Source organism: Triturus cristatus, chromosome 3_2, assembly GCF_964204655.1.
Source record: "Triturus cristatus chromosome 3_2, aTriCri1.1, whole genome shotgun sequence".
In the NCBI taxonomy this organism is placed as follows: Eukaryota; Metazoa; Chordata; class Amphibia; order Caudata; family Salamandridae; genus Triturus; species Triturus cristatus.
Genome location: NC_140584.1, coordinates 1,060,232,556 through 1,060,254,732, shown reverse-complemented (window position 1 = coordinate 1,060,254,732; position 22,177 = coordinate 1,060,232,556). Strand labels below are relative to the sequence as shown.

The following is a 22,177-nucleotide window of genomic DNA, read 5'->3' as shown; positions in this document are numbered from 1 at the left end:
AAACAAATTATGTAGAGACCGTGGAAACAGTTTGCCCCTTCACCACATGTGATTATTGTGCATTATTTAGAGTTTGGTAGATGGAATACTTAGTCAAAATGTGGTGGATATCCCATCTGCTGTATTACAAGTGCTATAGGCTATAGAGCACTTGTAATATGACAGATGGGACATCCACGGTGTTTGTGATGAATAATTTCATGCTCCAAACTCTAAATAAAGATCATAGTCTTTTGGTATGCAGTAGCTGCTAGTACATCCTGCTTTTACATGAGGAATTGGGAACTCTTTCTCAAAACAACTGTTTCCTATGCTGCAGCTGCCACAGGCTTTGAGATGGAGTTTCTAGTTAAAACGGATAGCCCTGTGCTGCATACCCATTGTCGCAATCTATGCAACATCACTTGCCACAATTTTAATAGCGATGTTCTTTAATGCAAATCTGATTAACATCTATTTTTAATGAGATGGGCCTATTATTTTGAAGACTGATATTCTAAACGCTTAATTACCTATGAGTGTCATTTACACATTTGGAATAATTCTGCTTTTGTCAAATGCAACTTGACGGTATTATTCCCTAGTAGTGAACCCTATACAGTGAGTAAAAATAGGGAAACACCTGTACCAAAACATGTATTTCTCATGTTAATCTGCATTCCACCTACTCGTCCTGTAAACACTCTAAGGATTTCACCCCCATAATGAAGAGAATGGGAAGGTAAAGTGATGCCATTTGTCACTGATGCAGTGCTGCAACACAACGGGCAAGTGCCACTGTAACTTCCCAAGATCATTTACAAATAAGGCAGCCATCTTGAAATGAGAGCATTTTACCGTTATCTGCACGTGGGCTTCAACGGGAAAGTTGTGTTTACCTCTCTATATCTTGCACATGTTTGGTATGTAAGTTACTACAGCAGGTAATCAGTTTGATAGCAATCACTTAAACGCGTCTCATTCATTTTTACAACCAGCATGTGATATTTATCTTAAAGCAATTCAAATCATGATAACTATTTCAAATATTGTAAACACTTTGAAACGCATTTGCAAATTGTGTATGTGGCAGATCTGTAGATCTTGCACTGGTCACTCAAAAATGAACTCTGTGACTGTTGTTAACTCGTGTAGTTATTATTGCAGGAAACAGGTTGGTGCCCTTGTTGATGGGGTTGTGGTGCTACAGTGCGGGACTTTCCTTCATAAATTATTGGAACCTTTCACTTTATTTCAATGGATTCCTACTGATATGAACCACGACTATAATTCCCTCCATGCATTAGCTTGTGAAGTGAATGCATGTACACAAGAATTTGAAGATGTTGGGTTAGTGAGTACGTAGCCGAAACGCAACAGAGCGCTTTAAACCAAACAGATGCCTAAGGATGTGAATCTAGGTCATTTACAGGAGGTAATAGCTGATTTCTAGTATGTGTGTGGTGGGGTGTGTATCTTGCAGACATGGGTCTTCAGCTTTCTTCTGAGTTGGAGAAGGTGCGGGATATTTCAGATGTTGGTAGGGAGGCTGTTCCAAATCCAGGGCGCATAGACAAAGACCCGCCTTCTGTAAGTTCCTTGTTGTGCATTTTGTTAAATGAAAGTGATGAACTGGAGCATTCTCTAGGTAGAAGGAGTCATATGGTGAACTTATACCTATTTCTCAGTAAGTGGCAGGTTATATAGTATAAGCAAGCACGCTGGTTCATTCCTAATCCACCAGTAATTCAGCAACATGTTCTACTCTGATGGATTTTTTTAGAATTATTTACAAGAAGACATGAGCAAACAGTACCAATGCAGCTTTTTTGACACCTAGTGTAAGAGATCACCTTTCAATTCAACCGATAATATGGTCAGCTGTAATGCTCAAACATCAGTATCCTTATCATGAGTAATGTTTCATTTTCATTATCTAGAGAATAAGAGTGAGGCATGTTTAAAAGCTTCTGCTTGAGCTAATTCTCATTGCCAACTGTACACATTAAGGTATAAGCACGTAGTGCCGACTGAGCCAGAATATAAATGCAGCATAAGGAAATGAAGAAGGTATATTCAACTACATCAAAGCATTTACGAAGCACTTTATTGCCTGAGCCTCAGAGCACCGTTTTTAAAAACAGGTGTTACATGTACCCTGTGAATTGGTAGCTATTATATCAACCTCTGAAAGATGCAACACTCTGGGATTTGATAATGTAACCTTCAATTTGCACCTAAATGTTTTAGCAGGTGCATTGACCTTGTGAGCTTTCTTACAAGAGAAGCAAGGCTGCATTCTTCAAGAACGCCGTGTGTATTAATGCATTTTGGGGAAACAGGGGGGTGCCTGCTAACTTCCTTCCAACAGTACTTCTTCCCACCGTTGAGTGGTGCCAATTTCCTTTAATTTCCCAGCTGCCATCCACTGCACCTATCTGCACAAGGCCACGTGTGTGTATGGTAATCCAGCTGACTTGTTCACATATAACATGAGGGTGATGCTACATTGTTCCTAAAAACCAAACCTCATAGCACTGCACAACAGACAACCTACTGCTGCACTGGGAGACTAGGAGTTATGGAACCAACTAAGAAATCAATTCAGTGGATGAGCATCTCACATAGTATTCCCTTGACCTGAAGTACTTTCAAATGTATGTCCCCGTACTCTGCAGTCTTCAGCCGTGTGACTCTCAAAGATTCTACATCGCAGTGTTGATAGCATATGCTTCTGCTATAGTGCTCTCAAAGTTTCTTTGTCTCAGGTTTTGAGAGCATATTCTTGCGTTTTAGGAGTTTCCACGTTTCTAGATCTGAGGTGTTGGGAGCATGTGCTCTTGAGGCTTTGCTGGAGCCCCCACTGAAACCCTCTGTCAAAGGTCCATTGACTGTGGTAGACTGAGGTGACCTTGCTTTGCTGGAAGAACTGCACCGAATGCCCTCCTTCATCAGTTTGACCAGGCCAGCTTGTAGGAGACAGATCTAGAACATGAAGGACAATAACAGGTCTCCAAAGTAATCATGCCATGTATCGGCAGACCTCTGCCCTTTTGCTCTGCAATGGTGTATGCCAAAGGCGTCTTTGAGGGGGACAGGGATTGTCCTAGTTACATCTGTCAGTACCTCAGCAATACTGTCCGAGAGCAAAAAATACTGTGTAAGTTTGTAAGAGAAGCGGGCGTCGGTTCCTAGTGCAGGCGCGGTTCCTTTTCTTGTCTGTACGCAGGAGCCAACATCCTGAGCCGCCTCTCTTTTCTCTCGATGTCAGTGCTTTTCCTGGAAATAGAAGATACACTGTGTTAAAAAGTAATGTCTTGGTGTTATTATATTGTTCATAAATGATAGTATTTCTAGAGGATCGCAATGTTGGTAAACATAGTAAATGCAGGGAAATACAGTGATTTAAACACAATCACATACTTTTAACAAATTGGGGGAGATGTGTACTCATTGGGCACCTGGTTTAACTGTCAGCACAACACCATTAGGCCGCACCTGCATATAGGGCTTAAGTATGGGTTCCTAGTGTCCGTGACCCCTTGATATTGTAGATTGGGTCCCTAGTGTCCGTGATCCCTTGATATTGTAGATTGGGTCCCTAGTGTCCGTGATCCCTTGATATTGTAGATTGAATCCCTAGTGTCCGTGATCCCTTGATATTGTAGATTGGGTCCCTAGTGTCCGTGATCCCTTGATATTGTAGATTGGGTCCCTAGTGTCCGTGATCCCTTGATATTGTAGATTGGGTCCCTAGTGTCCGTGATCCCTTGATATTGTGGATTTTGGTACAATTCTCCTTTACGGGTTTAACGTGTGACAGCTTCAAACTTGTTCAAACCCCAAACAACACGTCTCAGCCTTATGCTGCGATAGTAGTTAGCACTGCTTAGGGCTCAGTAGTCCTGGTAGGGTGAACTTGGACCATTTAAAAAGAGTAGGATGTTGGTAGCAGAACCATCAAAGGAAAAAAAAGAGGAAGTGTCTTTGTGGTACTGGTCCAGTGACGAAAACTTGTATGAACCCTTTTTGGTGGCAGGGGAAGACCATACGGCACAGCAAAACTAGCAAACAAGCATTCTTGGAAGCAGCGCCGTTTCACAATGGCCTAGCTTGCTAGTTCTTTTGGTGCCAAATTCATGAGCAATGCAGATGATGCACAGTTTTAATTTCCATAGACAACCTGTTTCTGATCCACGTCTTATTTGAAGACTGCATGTTGGCAATTGCCTCTTGGCTGGCAAACAATTTTTTAAAATTTAATGGGGACAAGACAGAGATTCTGTTTTTCCCTGGTCACGACTCTCCTCTAGTCCATCCCCCTGGTTTATGGCCAGCCTCATTGGTAATTGTGCCAGCTTCGTTGGCAACAGTGCACTACTTGGACTTTCATTTCAATGACGAGCTTTCCTTGCCCAGTCAAGCCAATCCTTCTTTCTGCCACTGGCTTCTTTTTTGTGAATTTATTATACAAAATTATCTCTTTTCTGCTGCTACAAGCTTGGCCATGAATGGTTCAGGTGATAATTCTTAGTCAACGGGCTATTATAATTCATTATTTCTTGGCTCTCTACCTGGGCCGTTTAAACGTTTCTAACACATTGAGAATGCTGCCATGAGAGTGGCTTTACAGTGGCTTTAGTTGTCTACTGCTTCAGCTGCACTGAATACCTATTGGATGCCTATTCCCAAAAAGGTGACTTTTAAATCCCTTTAACTGGTCCATTGTGCTTTTCATGTCCTCTATTTGCAAAAGAAGTCTCACTATAAACTTCTAGCTTGTAAGCTGGTGTTCTCTTGTGTCCATTTGATCCTTGGTCCCAAGTTCCTTTGCGTTAGATTAGGCAGCTCAGTCTTTTCGGTCTTTTTGGAATCTCTGCCTATCTCTTTGCAATATTACAACAGCAACTGCCTTTTGGAAAGCTTTGTACACAATAATGTTCATTACTTACTAGCCTTCGTACCTTAGTGCCAGGATACCTTTTTCAGGTTGCATTGCACTAAGCTACATTAACATAACATAACAAAGCACTGGCAAAGCCAATGGGAATGGCTTGCATTTACAGTATAAACCAGACCCTTTCGCTTTGCCAAAGCCACTGAGAAGCTGAATTTATATTTCAGTTTCAACCTAGTGGGCGCAGTGAAAAGCTGTTGAATGCATATCAGTGGCCCGGTGACCATATGTGGTTGCTAATGACACCAATGGCAACCATTAGATTCTATGGCACGACCGGAGGCTCGGATTAGGCTCAACACTTCCATTTTTATTGCTCATCAGCCTTAACAGTAAACAAGGTAAATACTACATATCCCACTAGTCTTTCCATAAACAAGTGACCATAGAGGTAGTCCCATATAAACGGAGTCCAGGAAAAGCACTTCCACTTTCTTTGCTGCTCAGCAACCAGATAAGTGCCTTCCTTGATTATGTATATGTAGAGCTTAATTAAATGTGTAGAACGTAATGTAAAGCTTGTGTTATTTCGCTTAGTACTGTGTGGCACTTGCGGGTCTCCGAGTCGCAGGGGCGGTTCAGCGATCCGGGGAGAATTCCTGCGGCCCTTTGCGTCCTGTGAGGCTCCTTCACTCGACAGCCTTATGGGTGCTCGGCCAGAGGTTGTACCGTTCCCCTGCTCACCGCGCCCTGTGGGGCATCGGCATTTACGTAATCTCGGCCAGCGCGCTGCACCGCTCACCCCGATTGAGGGCGTGGTGTGCGTGTGCGCTTGCCGAAGGAAGGTAGAGACGCTCCTCCGCATTCCTGACATTCCTCAGCTCGTTATGACAGTTTCCTGCTGAATAGCGGAGACAGTTCCTTGCGCCCGAGAGTGATTTTGAACGGTAGTCAGCGCAAGCCCTCGAGCGTTTTTTTTGCTTATTTACTCTTCTCGCACTTGGCATCAGTGATTTGCTCCAGCAGTGCGGTTTTCCCCGCGGAGCCTTGTGTTTAGGTCAATTGTGCTTAACAAGCAGAGGCACAACCAATTGTTTTAGTACTTTCTTTTTCCCCCACTGGCCATTTGGTTCAAAGACGAATATGGCAGGTGATTTCGTACCTGGGAGCAAGAGGAGGAAGACCAGTCACTACTCCCCATTCACTTGGGGCTGGTGGATGCGATAGATGCATCACTGGAAAGGGCAGTTTCATCAGCCCTCGAACCCCTGAGCCGCCGTATTATAGAACTTACGGTCCGGCGCAGGGTGGTTTCCTCTACTGAGGGTGACTGGTCAGAGGCCGTTCCTCCCCATACTAGGGAACCTTCCAAAGGTAAGGGCAAGGCTAAAGCCCTGGGTAAGCCAACCAAGGGTCACACCGCGCCCAACGCCTTTGAGAGGTTGCGCCAGGCTTTCCTTAAGAGACGCCTGGACACTTTGGAATGGCCTGAGGATTCCCAACCAGAGGGTACCCCCGATGATGATTCCTGCCATCCTGCGGGGGCAGAGGAAGATACTGGGGACGATTCAGAGGCTCCAAACGAGGAGTCAGATGAGGAACCGGGTCCAAGCAGACCCTAGCGTCCGGAAGGAGGCGCAAAGAAGGCCCGGATGGAGGTACCTCATGCTCAGGACTCGGTAGATATCTCTGGTTTACTGAACCCGGAGGATATCTATCACTGCGCTCTGCGGAATGGATTCCTGCGCCCTTGGTGGCGTCATATGTGGCTAGCTGGATTCGGAAGCCGATGGACCAGGAGGTCCGAGGCCGTTTAAAAGGTGAATGCCCCCGGCATTCCCTCCCAGATAAGGTGGTGTGTACTCCAGAAATTGACACCAAGATGGCCACCTTCATTGGCAAGTTTATTAAAGACCCTAAAAAGGGTCTTGACCGATCCTGGCGTTCATGTCAGGATAAGGTCCCAGACATTTTAGGCCCGCTTACCAAGATCATGGATATGGTGGAGGATGCCAAAGAAACGGGGCACATGATAGATCCTGAGATCCTCTCGGGCTGGGCACAGAGAGCCCTTTGTTTTCTTGGCCAATTGTGCGTTATGGTCTGAGCAGAGACGCTCGTTGCTCATTAAACTCGAACCAAGACTGGGTGAGCTGGCTTCTACTGAGGCCGGAGCTGTGGCCAATAGGGGTCTCTTCAGAGAACCTTTTATTAAGGAATTATCCCGTTTTGTAAACACCTTCTCTTTGCTGGATGAAGCTCAACAGTCTATCAAGGTGTTTAGCCAGCAGATTTTTGGAGGGGCCGGAAGAGGTAGGGGGCTCTCCTCCGGCCATCCGTATACAAACAACACCCACAAGCTCCAGACTAAATGATCCATACAGTGACAGGACCAGAAGAAGTTTGGAGGGTCCTTCCCCTCAAAAGGACGCGGCAAAGGCTGTGGGGATAAAGGCTACCCTGAGGAGCACAAAATGCACCTGGTGGACCCACGGGTAAGGCCTTTCCCTTTTTTCCCATCCAGAGGTGGGGGGAAGGTTGCAATAATTTCTTCACAACTGGGCGGCAATTACAGAGGACGCTTGGGTGTTGAAAACTGTTGGGGGTTTCCACATCGAGTGTCACGGGGTTCCCCGGCAACTCTCTCAACCCAAGCCTCTGACCTTCTCTCTATCTCTCTCTCTCTAGAGAGAGAGAGAGTGAGCACCCGGATAGTAGATGCGGAAGTGCGCGACCTCCTAAACAAATAGGCCATTGTCCAAACTTCTCTACATCCCCACGGGTTCTTGAGCAATATCTTCCTTATCAAAAAGAAAGACAAGGGGTTATGTCCTGTGATCAATCTCCGGGATTTCAATCAATGGGTGGTGTACCGCCACTTCAAGATGGAGGGCATCTATCTTCTCAGAGACGTGTTGCTCCCCAATGATTGGTTCGTACGGCTCAACCTAAAGGATGCCTACCTTACCATACCCATCTTCCCCCCCCCACAGGTGGTTCCTACAGTTCCAGTGGGGTGGCCTCATCTACGAATTTACATGCCTGCCGTTCGGGCTATCTTCAGCTCCTTGGTGGTTTACCAAGGTCTTGCGTCCAGGCATGGAATGGCTCAGCGCGCGAGGGGTTTGTCTCATAGTGTACCTGGACGACATCCTAATGCACCAGGAGAAGCACACCCTGATATCACAACTTGGTATGGCCCAGAAACTCCTACAGAATCTGGGGTTTGTCTTGAACGATCAGAAATCAGTTTATATTCCGGCCCAACAAATGTCTTTTTTGGGCTTCGAGGTCGATACAGTCCGGCAATGCCTCCGATTACCCCAACAGAAAATGCGCTTGATACGCAGAGAGCTACGCCGGACTTTAGAGAGAGAGAAATTCTCGTTACGTCACCTAGCCCGGATTGTCGGGCTTCTTTCCTCTTCGATACAGGCGATCTTCCCAGGCCTCTTGCATTACCGGGCGTTACAACGTTTGAAGATGCAGTATCTGCATCGCAGTCTCTCGTATTGCCAGGAGATCTCCCTCTCGCAAGAGGCTCGCATGGAGCTGCTTTAGTGGCTCGAACACTTGGAATGGGAGAGCCATATTCGGATCGGCACCGGACTTGGCGATCGAGTCAGATGCCAGTCATCCCGGTTGGGGCACCCGCTGTGGAGATGTTACTACAGATGGGCACTGGTCCAAGCATGAGCAATCGTTGCACATCAATTGTTTAGAGCTCCTGGCCGAATCTTTCATGATTCGCAGCCTAGCGGCCGACAAGGTCTTGTGCGCCATCCTTCTAAAGATGGACATTATCTCAGCGTGAGATATATCAATCGTCTGGGGGGCACTCGGTTCAACCTCTTGGCGGACTTGGCCAATGAATTCTGGGAACATTGTCTGACTCACAACTTGTCAGTCACGGCGAAATACCTTCCGGGTTCCCTCAACCAGACGGTGGACTGGTTTTCCAGGCATCTTCAGGACTACAGTGCTTGTAAGCTGGATCCGGCTGTCTTCCGTGGGCTGAAGGCTCGGTGGGGACCGTGTCAAGTGGATCTTTTTGCGTCACGTCTCAACTTTCAGATTCCTCGCTTCTTCAGCTGGCGCCCAGATCCTCTGGCAGAGACGACGGATGCCTTCTTACAGGATTGGACCCTGTTCCGCGGTTATGCCTTTCCACCGATCGCCATGATCCTCAGGCTCACGGCTTTAATCAGGAGGCAGAAAGTGGAAGTAATTCTAGTGACGCCACATTGGAGATATCAAGTCTGGTATCCAGTTCTTCTGGAACTTTCTATGGATTCTCCAATCCTACTTCCCCAGACACCTCTTCTCCTGACAGACGCTCAGGGCAACTTGCACCCTCTAGTTCGAGAGGGCAGCCTCCATCTCCTGAGCTGGAGGATTACAGGGTACATTGGGAGGTCCCGGGCCTTTCGGCGAGAGCTTCGTCCCTTATCAGAAAGGCATGGGCAGAATCTACAGTCAAGCGTTACCTATCATCTTGGAGAAAGTTGCTTCACTGGTGTGTGCGACGGGGTTTTGATCCCGTGGCAGCTGATGTGATTCATGTGGTAAACTATCTATCAGAATGAGTGGATCAGGGTTTAGCCTATCGCTCGATTAATGCGAGTAGATCCGCCATTTTGGCGGGCCACCTGCCCATTCATAAAGTTCCAGTAGGGAAACACCCCTTGGTTTGCAGATTGCTGAGAGGTATACACCTGTCGTTTCCTCCTCGTCCGAAGTATTCCTCATTGTGGGATGTTAATACGGTACTCCGTTTCTTGCAATCTTGGCAGGACAATCAATATCTTTCCCATAAGGAGCTGACAGGTAAGCTGGCGATGTTGCTCTGCCTGATTTCTTGTAAGCGGGTATCGGATGTCAGAGCTTTGGAGGTTTTGGCGCGAGTGTTCACACCGGATGGGGTGTCGTTCATGGTCGTGCAGCGTACTAAGTCTAACAACAGAGTGGTTCACTACCCGGCCTTCCCAAGCCACCTCAAGTTGTGTGTCGTGCGATGCCTGAGGAAATACGAGATGATGACGGAGGAATACAGACCTCTCAGAGTGTCACAACTTTTTCTGTCCCTCAAGAAACCTTTCAAAGCTGTGACAGCCTCCTCAATTGCCCGTTGGGTACGATGAGTACTCCAGGAAGCGGGAGTTGATACCTTGGCTTTTGGAGCCCATTCAACAAGGGGAGCCATGGCTTCGAAGGCCTTTTCCCTTGGAGGGCACTTGGAGGACATCCTTAGAGCTGCAGATTGGTCCTCGGACTCCACCTTTAAAACTTTCTATTTTAAACCTATATTGAGCATGACTTCTATGGTTGTCGATCAGCTTTGAACTAGCATAATCCGAGCCTCCGGTCCTGCTATAGAATGAAAAATGTCCTAACTACCAAGAAGGAAAGTTTCAATTCTATTAAGGATGCAGAGACGAGGATTATCCCACCCAGCGTATTGTCTTACTCTTACCCTTCCAAGAACAAGCTTTGAGTTGGCTAAGTATCGATCCTTTTGAGGGTTTGGCGGAATTGCTGGTGATGGATTTGTCATGTGACTTTATTGTTGAGTTTAATTGGCTTGTCTAATACACCTTCTGATGCAGGAATAACGTTAGTTTTCAATGGGCTGACACTGTTCCTTTTATTACAGGATCGGATCAGAAACAAGAATATTAATGCACGTTGAATCATGTGGTTCGCCCGAAGAAATAGGAAGTGCTGTTCCTGGACTCTGTTTATATGGGACTGTCTCTATGGTCACTTGTTTATGGAAAGACTCATGGGACTTGTAGTCTTTACCTTGTTTACTGTTAAGGCTGCTGAGCAATGAAAATGGAAGAGTTAAGCACAATCCTCGCCTCCGCGTCCTTAATAGAATTGAAACTTTCCTTCACGGTAGTTAGGACATTTTTCATTCTCTGTCCTTTGGCATCCTAAGTAGTTTATTTGTTTTGCTGTAAAGTGAACCCATGTGCCTCCCATTAAAAAAAATTATATGAAACATAGATTACGTATACAGTACATATTATAGCTAAAGAACTGAATGTGACAAAACGTGTGAGTGTACTATAGTCTCATTTATTGAAATGGAGCCTCTTGCTAAGAGATGGAATAATGCATTAAACAGCCAATAGCATGCTGTGGGAGAGATATCTACTCATCTGGGCTGAGTCAAGATGTTATTTATGCTGTCTTTAAGCAATGGCTGAAGGAGGACTGACACACAAAAAAGCCAATGGTTGAAGGGAGCTTACTTAAAGCCCAGACAATGTATATCGTAAATAATGGACCTTGCACACAGATGAGCTGTACAATCATTCGTAATTTTGTCCCTAATCATCATTAATGTATGTTACATTTCAGCCAGCAACTTGTATATGTTTAGCATTTTGTATGTGAGTCTGTTGTTATTCTTAGCTAAGAATAACAAAAGACTTAAGAATAACAGGCTAAGAATAACAACAGATACATAAAAAATACTAAACATACACTAGATGCTGGCTGAAATGTAACATACATCGATGAATGAGTTGTGAACAATGGGCAGACATAAATCTTTTTGATTTAAATAGCACTACATCATGGTGGTCGAAATGCACAAGAAGGAAATGAAAGAACAGCACAGCCAGCACAACCACAAGCAGGGAAACTATTTAGCCAAACGCGCCATGAGCAGTGCCTCTCGTGGTTCGCGGAGTCTAAGCAAAACTACTTTATGCACTGAAACAACGGGTATGGTGAGTTGAATTGATTGTAATATGTGGGTACATGCAAAAAAGGATTATGTTACTTACCCAGTAAGCATCTAGTCTTGGCATGTAGAGCTCTAGATTCACATGCTTTGCATACTCCTGCCATCTAGTGTTGGATCCGGATGTTTGCAATTTGTTTTTCTTTGAAGTATTCTTTTCAGTCACGAGGTATGGTGACTCTTCCTTTCGATGATAATGCACATGGGCATCGACTCCACTGTTAGATTGTGTTCCCATAAGAGGGTGAGAATGGAGTGAGTGTCATAAAGAGATGTCCATGCATATGTAATGTAAATAATGAGAATTGCAACAACTACCGGTGTCCGGAGAGGTGGGAGAGCACACGTAAATCTACAGCTCTACATACCAAGAACAGATGTTTACTGGGTAAGTAACATAATCTGTTCTAGACATGTGTGTTGTAGATATACACACGGTTTGCATAGACTATAAAGCAGTATTCTCCTAAAGCGGTGGCTAACCAGTAGATTTTGCAATTGTCTGAAAAAGTGTCTTTAGCACTGCTTGCCCTACATTGGCTTGTTGGCATGCTAATACATCCACACAATAGTGTTTGGTAAATGTGTGTGGTGTAGACCATGTTGCTGTTTTAAAGATGTCAGCTATAGGAATGTTACCTAAAAAGGCCATAGATGCCCCTATTTTGCGAGTGGAATGCGTTCTAAGGGGTATAGATAAAGTTCTTTTAGCTTTTGCATAGCAAATGTGAATGCATTTAACAATCCATCTTGAAATCCCAGAATTCGAGATAGGATTGCCCTTGTGATGGGGTGCAGATGCGACAACCCGTTGCTTTGTTTTACGAGAATCTTTTGTCCTTTTGATATAATATAATAACGCTCTTCTGACGTCAAGTGTGTGAAGAGCTTGTTCTGCTACAGATTCAGGTTGAGGGAAGAACACAGGTAACTCAACTGATTGGTTAAGATGAAAAGCAGAAACTACTTTAGGTATGAATTTTGGGTTGGTGCGAAGAACTACTCTATCTTTATGAAGCTGCAAGAAGGTTTCTTGCATGCCGGTAGCTCACCAACTCTCCTAAATGAAGTGATTGCAATGAGGAAAGAAACCTTCAATCAAAGGAACTGTAAAGGACATTTGTGTTATCTTTCAAAGGGTGGACTAATGAGTCTTGTAAGTACAATGTTGAGATTCCATACCGGTGCCAGAGATATTCTGGGTGGTATTACTCTAATCCAGGCAGGTCACTCCCCACGCCGCACAGCACCACCTGTGTGTCTGTGTCCTTAAGCCCGTTGCTGCCGCTGCTGACGCAAGTTCGAGGCCCTCCTCCACCCGCAGGCTACCACCTGCGCTTCATCCCTGGTGGCCAGTGGTAGGCCGTAGGTAGGTTTTGCTCTTGTATTGTATTGTAATTGGTTTTATTGGTTTTATTCCTCCTTTTCCTCTTGTACTACTATTGTGCCCTTTTGCCTTCTGTATCCTCCACCCGCTCTAACCTCCCGTTTTCCTGCCCTGCTGTGATTGTGCATTCTGCTCTTGTGTTGATTTGGTCTTATTACCTCTTATTCCTATTTTGTACTACTATTGTGCCCTCTTGCCTTCTGTATCCTTTGCCGTTCCACCCTCCTGTTTTCCCGCCGCTGCGTCCCCGCTCGCCCATTCGTCTGCTCCCACCTCCAAGCTGCTCCTCCCTCCCACCTCCCCTTCTTATGGCGCACCTAAGGCAAGCCTGTCTGCGCCCGTCCGTGCCTGGATCGTGACCAGCACCAGAACCCCTGGCCCCCGCGAACGCCACGACACCCGACGCCGCTATGACGCTAGCACCCTCCACACACTCCATGCCGGCCGATTACACACCTGCGACCGGGCCACCCCGAAGCGCACCCATGGACCCTTCTCCTGCCGGAACTGCAACTACACCAGCCGACAAACCACCACCACGCCCACCGGGGTAGGCCGCAACAGCCTACGATGCCTTCTGCTCAACACCCGCTCTGCCCGCAAACACGGCATCGAACTCTGGGAACGTCTCGACTCCACCTCCCCAGACGTCGCCTTCCTGACGGAGACCTGGATGAACCCCTCCTCGGCACCCGACATCGCCATAGCCATCCTGGACGGCTACAAGATCACCCGCAAGGACCGCACCAACGGAACAGGAGGAGGAATCGCCATCGTCCACAGGAACACCCTCAGAATCTTGACCAGCACTGATGACACACCTATCCCCGCCGAACACATGCACTTCCAGATCCACACCGACCCCAACACCACCCTCAGAGGAACCCTCATCTACAGACCTCCAGGCCCCCGACCGTAGTTCAGCGACTCCATCACTGACTTCGTAAGCGTGCACGCCCTTGCGTCCACGGACTACATCCTCCTCGGAGACCTGAACTTCCACCTCGAGAACAACAACGACAGCAACTACACCACCCTGCTCACCAACCTCGGACTCAAACAGCTCGTCACGACTCCCACCCAATCTGCTGGACACCCGCTCGACCCCATCTTCTCAGCCAGCAACCACGTCACCTTCAGCTACACCATCGAACACCACTGGACCGACCACCGCTGCGTCCACTTCTCCTTCGAGAAGCCCACCACGCACCACTACACACAACGGGTCCCCCACTGCAGCTGGAGCAGAGTCACCGAAGACCAGCTAGTCACCACTCTTGCCCAAAACCCACCAACGGACACTACCGACACAGACTCTGCCGCCCTCAACCTCAGGCAATGGATCGACGACTGCGCCAACATGCTCACCTGATCAAGAAACCCTCGAACAGACGCACCAACAGAAAAGACATCTGGTTCACCGCCGAACTCCAAGCACCCAAGCAGGCCTGCCGCAGGCTCGAGAAGATGTGCCACCACGAACAGACACCGGACAGCAACACAGCCTACAAAAGCGCCATCCGCAGACACCACCAACTCATCTGAACCGCCAAAAGGACCACCTTCAAAGAACGCATCGACAGCAACGCACACAACAGCAAAGAGCTCTTCAACATCGTGAAGGAACTCTCCAACCCCAGCTCCAACTCCAACGACATCACGCCATCACAAGACCCCTGCGACTCCCTAGCCACCTTCTTCCACCGCAAGATCGCAGACATCCACGACAGCTTCAGCAACCAGGCCCCCCCCGACAGACACCGAGACCTCAGACACCTCAGACTCACCACACCCCAGCCACACCAACCCCCTGCTCTCCTGGACCCACGTCAACGACGAAGACATCATCACAATCATGAACACCATGCACTCCGGTTCTCCATCTGACCCCTGCCCGCACCACATCTTCAACAAAGCTCCACCATCGCACCCCATCTCCGCAAGATCATCAACAGCTCCTTCGAGACCGCGACCTTCCCGGAGAGCTGGAAGCACGCCGAGATCAACGCCCAACTCAAGAAACCCAAAGCTGACCCCAAGGACCTCAAGATCTTACGGCCCATCTCTCTCCTCCCGTTCCCAGCGAAAGTCATCGAGAAGATCGTCAACAGGCAACTGACCTCCTTCCTCGAAAAGAACAACATCCTGGACCCATCCCAATCCGGATTTCGCAGTAACCAGAGCACCGAAACAGCGCTCATCGCCGCCACAGACGACATCTGGGCCATGATGGACAACGGAGAAACCGCGGCCCTCATTCTCCTGGACCTCTCGGCCGCCTTCGACACTGTCTGCCACCACACCCTCCGCACACGCCTCCACAACGCAGGGATCCACGACAAAGCACTGGACTGGACCACCTCCTTCCTCACCGGCTGAACCCAGAGTGTCTGCCTCCCCCCTTTCCGCTCTGAAGACACCAAGATCATCTGCGGCGTACCCCACGGATCGTCCCTCAGCCCGACACTCTTCAACATCTACATGGCACCACTCGCAAACATCGGCAGATCACACGACCTCAACATTGTCTCATACGCCGACGACACCCAGCTCATTCTCTCCCTCACCAAGGCACCCACCATCGCCAAATCCAACCTCCACGAAGGAATGAATAGCCATCACCGGAAACTCAACTCGGACAAGACAGAGGTCCTCATCATCAGATCCACCCCCTCCGCCTGGGACGACTCATGGTGGCCGACCGCACTGGGAGCTGCACCGACGCCCACTAACCACGCACGCAACCTGGGAGTCATCCTGGACTCTAGGTGGCCAATGACCCAGCAAGTGAACGCCGTCTCCTCCTCCTGCTTCAACATGCTCTGCATGCTCCGCAAGATCTACAGATGGATCCCCACCGGTACCAGAAAGACAGTCACCCAGTCGCTCTCTACGCAGGAACCTCAGCTAAACTACAGAAATGGCTACAACAAATACAGAACGCCTCTGCACGCCTCATCCTCGACATTCCCCGCCAGAGCCACTGCCACATCCCAGTCCATCTGAAAGACCTGCACTGGCTCCCCGTCAACAAGAGGATCACCTTCATGCTCCTCACCCACGCTCACAAAGCTCTTCACAACACCGGACCAGCGTACCTCAACCAACGACTCACCTTCTACACCCCAAACCGCCAGCTTTGCTCTGCTGACCTCGCCCTCGCCACCGTCCCCCGCATCTGCCGAGCGACCACCGGTGGCAGATCATTCACCCACCTCGCCGCCAAAACCTGGAACAACCTCCCCATCCACCTACGACAGACCCAGGACCTGCTGGCCTTCAGGAGACCCCCTCAACACCTGGCTGTTCGAGCAGTAGCAGCACCCCAGCCCATCACCTTGAGGCCCTAAGTGGTAAGTAGTGCGCTCTACAAATGGATTGATTGATTGATTGATCACGGGGACTTTGAAAAAATATAAATGCTGTCTGTTTTGCAAATATGCAGCCACTGCTGCAAGGTGCAATCGAATAGATGTGTAAGCTAGATTAGTTTGCTGTAGGTGCAGAAGGTAATAAACAATGTTTTGGATTGAAGAATCCAGAGGATTAATTTTGTTGTTATTACAATAGATGACAAAACGTTTCTATTTTGCTGCATAACTAGCTCTGGTAGTGGGCTTTCTTGCTTCTTTCAGAATAGTCATACAGTTTGGTGGCAAATTCAAGTATCCAAACTCAATGACTTCAGGAACCAAATCGTTAAGTTGAGCTCCTTGGGGTTTGGGTGTCCGTTTTATCCATGGTTCTGAGTGAGAAGTCTGGAATTGTGGTACAGCTTTTGATGCGAACTACTGAAAGTTCCAAAAGTGTGGTGTCCCATGGTTGACGGGCCCAAGTGGGAGCTACCAAATCAGTGTGAGCGATGTTTGCCTGAGCTTTCGAACCAGAAATGCAAGTGGGAGAGGCAGAAAAGCATAGGCAAATATCTTTGACCAATTGATCCATAGGACATTGCCTTTGGAGTGAGAGTGTGGGAACCTGGAGGCGAAGTTTGGGCATTTTGCGTTGTCCACTGTGGCGTACAAATCTATTTGTGGGAATCCCCATTGTTGGAAGTATGGAAGTAGAACTTGGGGATGAAGTTCCCACACATGTATTTGCTGCCTCCTTCTGCTGAGGAGGTTGTAAATTTGATTGTTGACTCTTGGAAGGTGTTCTGCCAGAAGATGAATTCTGTGATGAATTGTCCAGTTCCAGATGGTCTGAGAGAGTCGTGACAGCTGGAGAGAATGTGTCCCCCCTTGTTTTTGTATATAGTACATGGCTGTCATGTTGTCTGTGTGGACTGGGACAACTTTGCCTATGAGATGAAACTGAAAAGCTATCAGCACTAGAAATACTGCTAGAAGCTCTAGATAGTTGATGTGGAGACGTTTGTGCTAGTTGTCCCAGAGACCCTGAATTGTGTAATTGTGGAGATGGGCACCCCAACCTGTGAGAGATGCGTCTGCTGTTAGCACGATCTGTTGAAGGGTCGATAAAGGATCGCCCTTTTGATAAAATTTGTGGATTCCACCACTGCAGAGAGCGACGGGTGCGGCTGTCTACCAACACTAGAACTGTTAATTGACCCTGTAACTGATTCCACTGATGTGCTAAGCATTCCTGTAGAGGACGCATGTGTAGTCTTGCGTGAGGCACTATTGCGATGCATGATGCCATCATCCCTAACAGTTGCATAAACGTTTTGGCTGTTAAGGTTTGATTGGCCTGAAACTGTAATGACAGAGTTTGAATATAGTGAATTCTGGCAGCACTGGGAGAGGCTAGAGCCATGTGAGTGTTGAGAGTCACTGCCAGATAAGATTGAATTTGTAAAGGCTGTAGATGAGACTTTTACATGTTGACTGTAAATCCCAATTGGTGGAGTAAGTTTAGCATGGTCTGAGTGTGTTTTAGACACTTCTGGTGTGTGCGTGCTTTGATGAGCCAGTCTACATATGGGAAGACACGCATTTGTTGTCTTCTGAGATGAGCTGCCACTACTGCTAGACATCTGGTAAACACTCTGGGAGCAGTAGTTACTCCGAATGGGAGTAGTTTGAACTGATAGTGTTTTCCTGCTATCCGAAATCTGAGATATTTACGATGAGCTGGATGGACCGGGATGTGAAAGTATGCATCTTTCTAAGTCTAGTGTGGACATAAAATCGCCCTGTTGTAGAAGTGGAAGCACCTGTTAGAGCGTTTCCATATAGAAGTGTTCTGACATTATGTACAGGTTTAACACTCTGAGATCCAAAATTGGTCTTAAGTAGCAGTTCTTTTTGGGGATTAGAAAGTAGAAAGAGTACACCCCTGAACCTTGGTACTGTAATGGAACTGGTTCTATGGCTCCCTTTTCTGATAGAGATTGCACTTCCTGTTTGAGTAACTGTAAGTGTTCTGACAACAGTTTGTGAGTGCATGGTGGAATATTTGGAGGATTGGTGTTAAGCTCCAGGCAATAACCATGTCGGATAAGATCGATCACCCATTTGTCGGATGTTATGGATTGCCAAATGGGGAGAAACTGTTGAAGTCTTCCCCCGACAGGTGTTAAATAATCGGGGGGAATGTTGGCAGGTCACCGTTTGTAAGGAGAAGCTCTCTGGTATTTCACCAATCCCCCCAGCGAAACCACGGACATCACCCCCTCCCAGAACCTCTGTAACAAGCTCGGCTCCTACTTCCATCTGAAAATCAAGGGCCTCTACGACAACTTCAACGACCAGACACCTGACCCAGAAACCACTCCCTCCTCCAGCAACGCCAGCCAGCCCACCATCTCCTCCTGGACCCCAGTCACCACCGAAGACACCACATCGACCATGAAAGGCATCCACTCAGGAGCCCCCCGTACCACTGCCCCCTGCACATCCTCCCTGACGACTGGAAACGCGCAGAAGTCAGACCTCTACTCAAGAAGCCCTCAGTATATCCCACGGACCTCAAGAACTACCGACCCATTTCTCTTCTACCCTTTGCGGCCAAGGTCATCGAGAAGACCGTCAAAGTCCAACTAACAAAATTCATCCAAGTAAACTCCATCCTCGAACCCTCCCAATCCAGATTCTGCAGCAACCACAGCACTGAGACCTCCCTACTAGCCACCACAGATGACATCCGCACCCTCCTTGACCAAGGACACACTGCAGCCCTGATCCTTCTCGACCTCTCTGCAGCCTTCGACACCGTCTCCCACCGCACGCTCACTGCCAGACTCCACGATGCCAGCACACAGGGATCCACCCTTGACTGGCTCTGCTCCTTCCTCACCAGCAGCACCCAAAGAATCAGACATCCACCCTTCCACTCTGAACCCACAGAGATCAACTGTGGAGTACCCCAAGGATCATCGCTCAGCCCCTATGCTCTTCAACAGCTACATGCCCCCCTTGCCAGCATCCTCAGACAGCACGGTCTCGGCATAGTATCCTACATCGACGACACCCAGCTCATCCTCTCCCTCACCAAGGACCCCCTCACCACCAGACTCAACTTCCAGGAAAGAATGAAGGACGTCGCATCCTGGATGAGCAGCAGCTGCCTGAAGCTCAACTCGGAGAAGACAGAGGTCCTCGTCCTCGGACCCTCCACCTCAGCATGGGACAATACTTGGTGGCCCTCAGCAGCCCTCCCACCCCCACGGACCACACCTGAAACCTCGGCATTGTACTCGACTCCTCCCTCTCCATGAGCCGACAGGTCAACGCCGTCGCCTCCGCCTGCATCAACACCCTCTGCATCCTCCGAAAGACCTTCAAATGGACCCCCCCCCTAAATAAAAGAAGACCGTCATCCACGCATTCATAACCAGCAGACTGGACTACGGAAATGCCCTCTATGCCGGGTCAACAAATCTCTGCTCCGCAAACTACAGACCATACAGAACACCACAGTCAGACTCGTCCTCGGCATTCCCCGACACGAACACATCTCCCAACACCTGCGTAACCTCCACTGGCTCCCCGTCGAGAAGAGAGTAACTTTCAAGATACTCCCCCACACCTGCAAATACCTGCACAACACTGGACCTCAATATCTCAACAACAGAATCTCCTTCCACGTACCCAAGAGGAACCTCCGATCCGCCAACCTCGTCGAACCCCTGTGCATCGGCAGAGCAAGAACGGGTGGAAGAACCTTCTCCTACATTGGGGCCAGACCTAGAACGAGCTCACAATCAATATCAGACGCGCCCCCACCTTGCACATCTTCAGGAAGACCCTCAAGACCTGGCTCTTTGACTGACCGGCTTTCCCCCCCCCGCCCTCAGCGCCTTGAGACCCTCATGGGTGAGTAGCGCGGTTAAAATCCCCTGATTGATTGGTACCTCTACTCCTACCTTTGGGATTGTTTCCTCTATAAAAACCTCTAAAGTGCGAGGATTGAGTGTTGCCTTTATACCAGGAAGCATTTGGGTCTGAAGATGTGGTTTTGGACTCTCCTCTGGAAAAGGAGCAGCGAAAGGAGCCTCTATTTGATGGAGACTCGAGCACTCCCATGGACTTTGCTACCTCTGTGTCCTCCTTCATTGTTTCTGAAGCCTGATCAACCTCAGGACCAAACAGGTGTTGCTTGTCAAAAGGGGTGTTTAAAATGGATTGCTGAGCCTCATGTTTAAACCCTGATATCCTAAGCGATGCATGCCTTCTGAGGAGAATGCTGGTATTTATATACCTAGCCACGGGTTCAGCTGCATCTAGAGCACATCTGATAGACAAGTTTGCCCTCCTGAACTAACTCTTGTGCCTTGCTTTTGTGTTCGTCTGGGAGATATTGGAGCAGTTGATCCATTCATCCCAGTGAACCCTGTCATACCCAGCTAGTAGGCCCTGTGTGTTTGCGAAGCGCTAGTGGTTAGCGGTTTGAGCAACCAGTCATTTTCCCGAGGTATCTATAAGCTTAGATTCCTTGTCTGGGGGAGGTGCATCATCAGATGTTTGTGAATTAGCCCTTTTCCAACATTGAACACCACTAGGGAATCGAAAGGTGATTGTCCTTTGATGAACACAGGATCAGATGGACAAGGTTTATATTTTTTATCGACTCTGGGAGTTAAAATACGTGCTCGCACATCCTCTTTACAGATGTCATCTGAATGCCTCCTCATGCTCCTTAGCATAGGGAGTGTTTGACTTGACCTGTGTGTGGGTCCAAGAGGTTCAAATAAAAAGTCTTCCTCTCAGGACACTTTATGTAAGGACACCCCATGGTACTCTGCTGCTCTAGCAATAAGTTACTGACAAGTCACATTATCGTCCGGTGGTGATGGCTTTGCAGTGTAAAGGTCTGGGTCAGTATCCAATGGAGGGTCAATGGTGTAATATTCCAAATGTCTACAGGCAAATGAGTGTCTTCTACATCAATATCATCCCCTTCCGGCTGTGTATGTGGGGATCCCTGAGGTGTTATATGTAAAGGATCTCGAAGTGGTAAATGTGGAGAAGATGGAGGTGGAGGGAATTGCGGGGCAGGATAAGCAGGGCTGGAAGCCATGCCTTTTTTCAGAGAGATTTTATATGGAGAATCCTCTGTAAGAAGTTTGCGTTTGGCTGGTGTTTTAGCAGAAATGTATCCCGTATCAGGATTAATATAAATCTTCTTTTGTTTAAGATCCAATGTAGCTTTCAGAAGGTCTAAAATGATTTCGAGAGGTAAGATAGTTTTCTTTTGGAAGCGGACATGTTTCGGCTCCTAAACATGTTTTTGTTTTGGATCGGAGGGTTTCGGCTCAAAACCAAATTTGTCCTTGGAAGCGGAGGGTTTCGGATCCGAAGATGATTTTGGCCGACTCGGTCCCAAGCCGGAAGGCTTGACGATTTGTTTTGGTGCCGAGCCAGGAGGCGGGGCATCAGAAACATTGTCTCGGTGTCAACCTTGTCCCGAAGGCAGAGGTGGTGCCGTAGTCTTATGCTTTTTAGAAAACGTTTTGGGGGGGGGGGCAAGGTGTCTTCGTTACTCATGGCACCCTGTCCCAGAGGCACGTCTTTGTACTCCAAGTGGATCTGGAGATCAGAATCCGAATCTGGAACACAGATGGCCTCTTCTTCTTCTACCGCCGATGCTTCAACGTCTTCATGCTCTGATTCTTTGCCGAAGATGTCCGGAGTTTGTTGAATGCTTTGGTGTTGCATTTCATGTTGTCGAGCCCGATGATCACATAAGAGTTTTCTTC

At 48.0% G+C, this 22,177-nt stretch overlaps 1 protein-coding gene across 8 annotated transcripts in view; it reads right to left on the bottom strand.

The window, feature by feature from the left end:
* Nucleotides 1-2,067: 2,067 nt before the first annotated feature.
* CLIP2 (CAP-Gly domain containing linker protein 2) overlaps nucleotides 2,068-22,177 on the bottom strand; it is a 515,486-nt gene continuing 495,376 nt past the window's right edge. For all 8 annotated transcript variants that reach the window (XM_085649783.1, XM_085649785.1, XM_085649779.1 and 5 more), the window contains one exon: nucleotides 2,068-3,258. In XM_085649783.1, coding sequence (XP_085505909.1) covers nucleotides 3,247-3,258 — 12 coding nt within the window. In that variant the 3' untranslated portion in view covers nucleotides 2,068-3,246. The remainder of the gene's footprint in view (nucleotides 3,259-22,177) is intronic.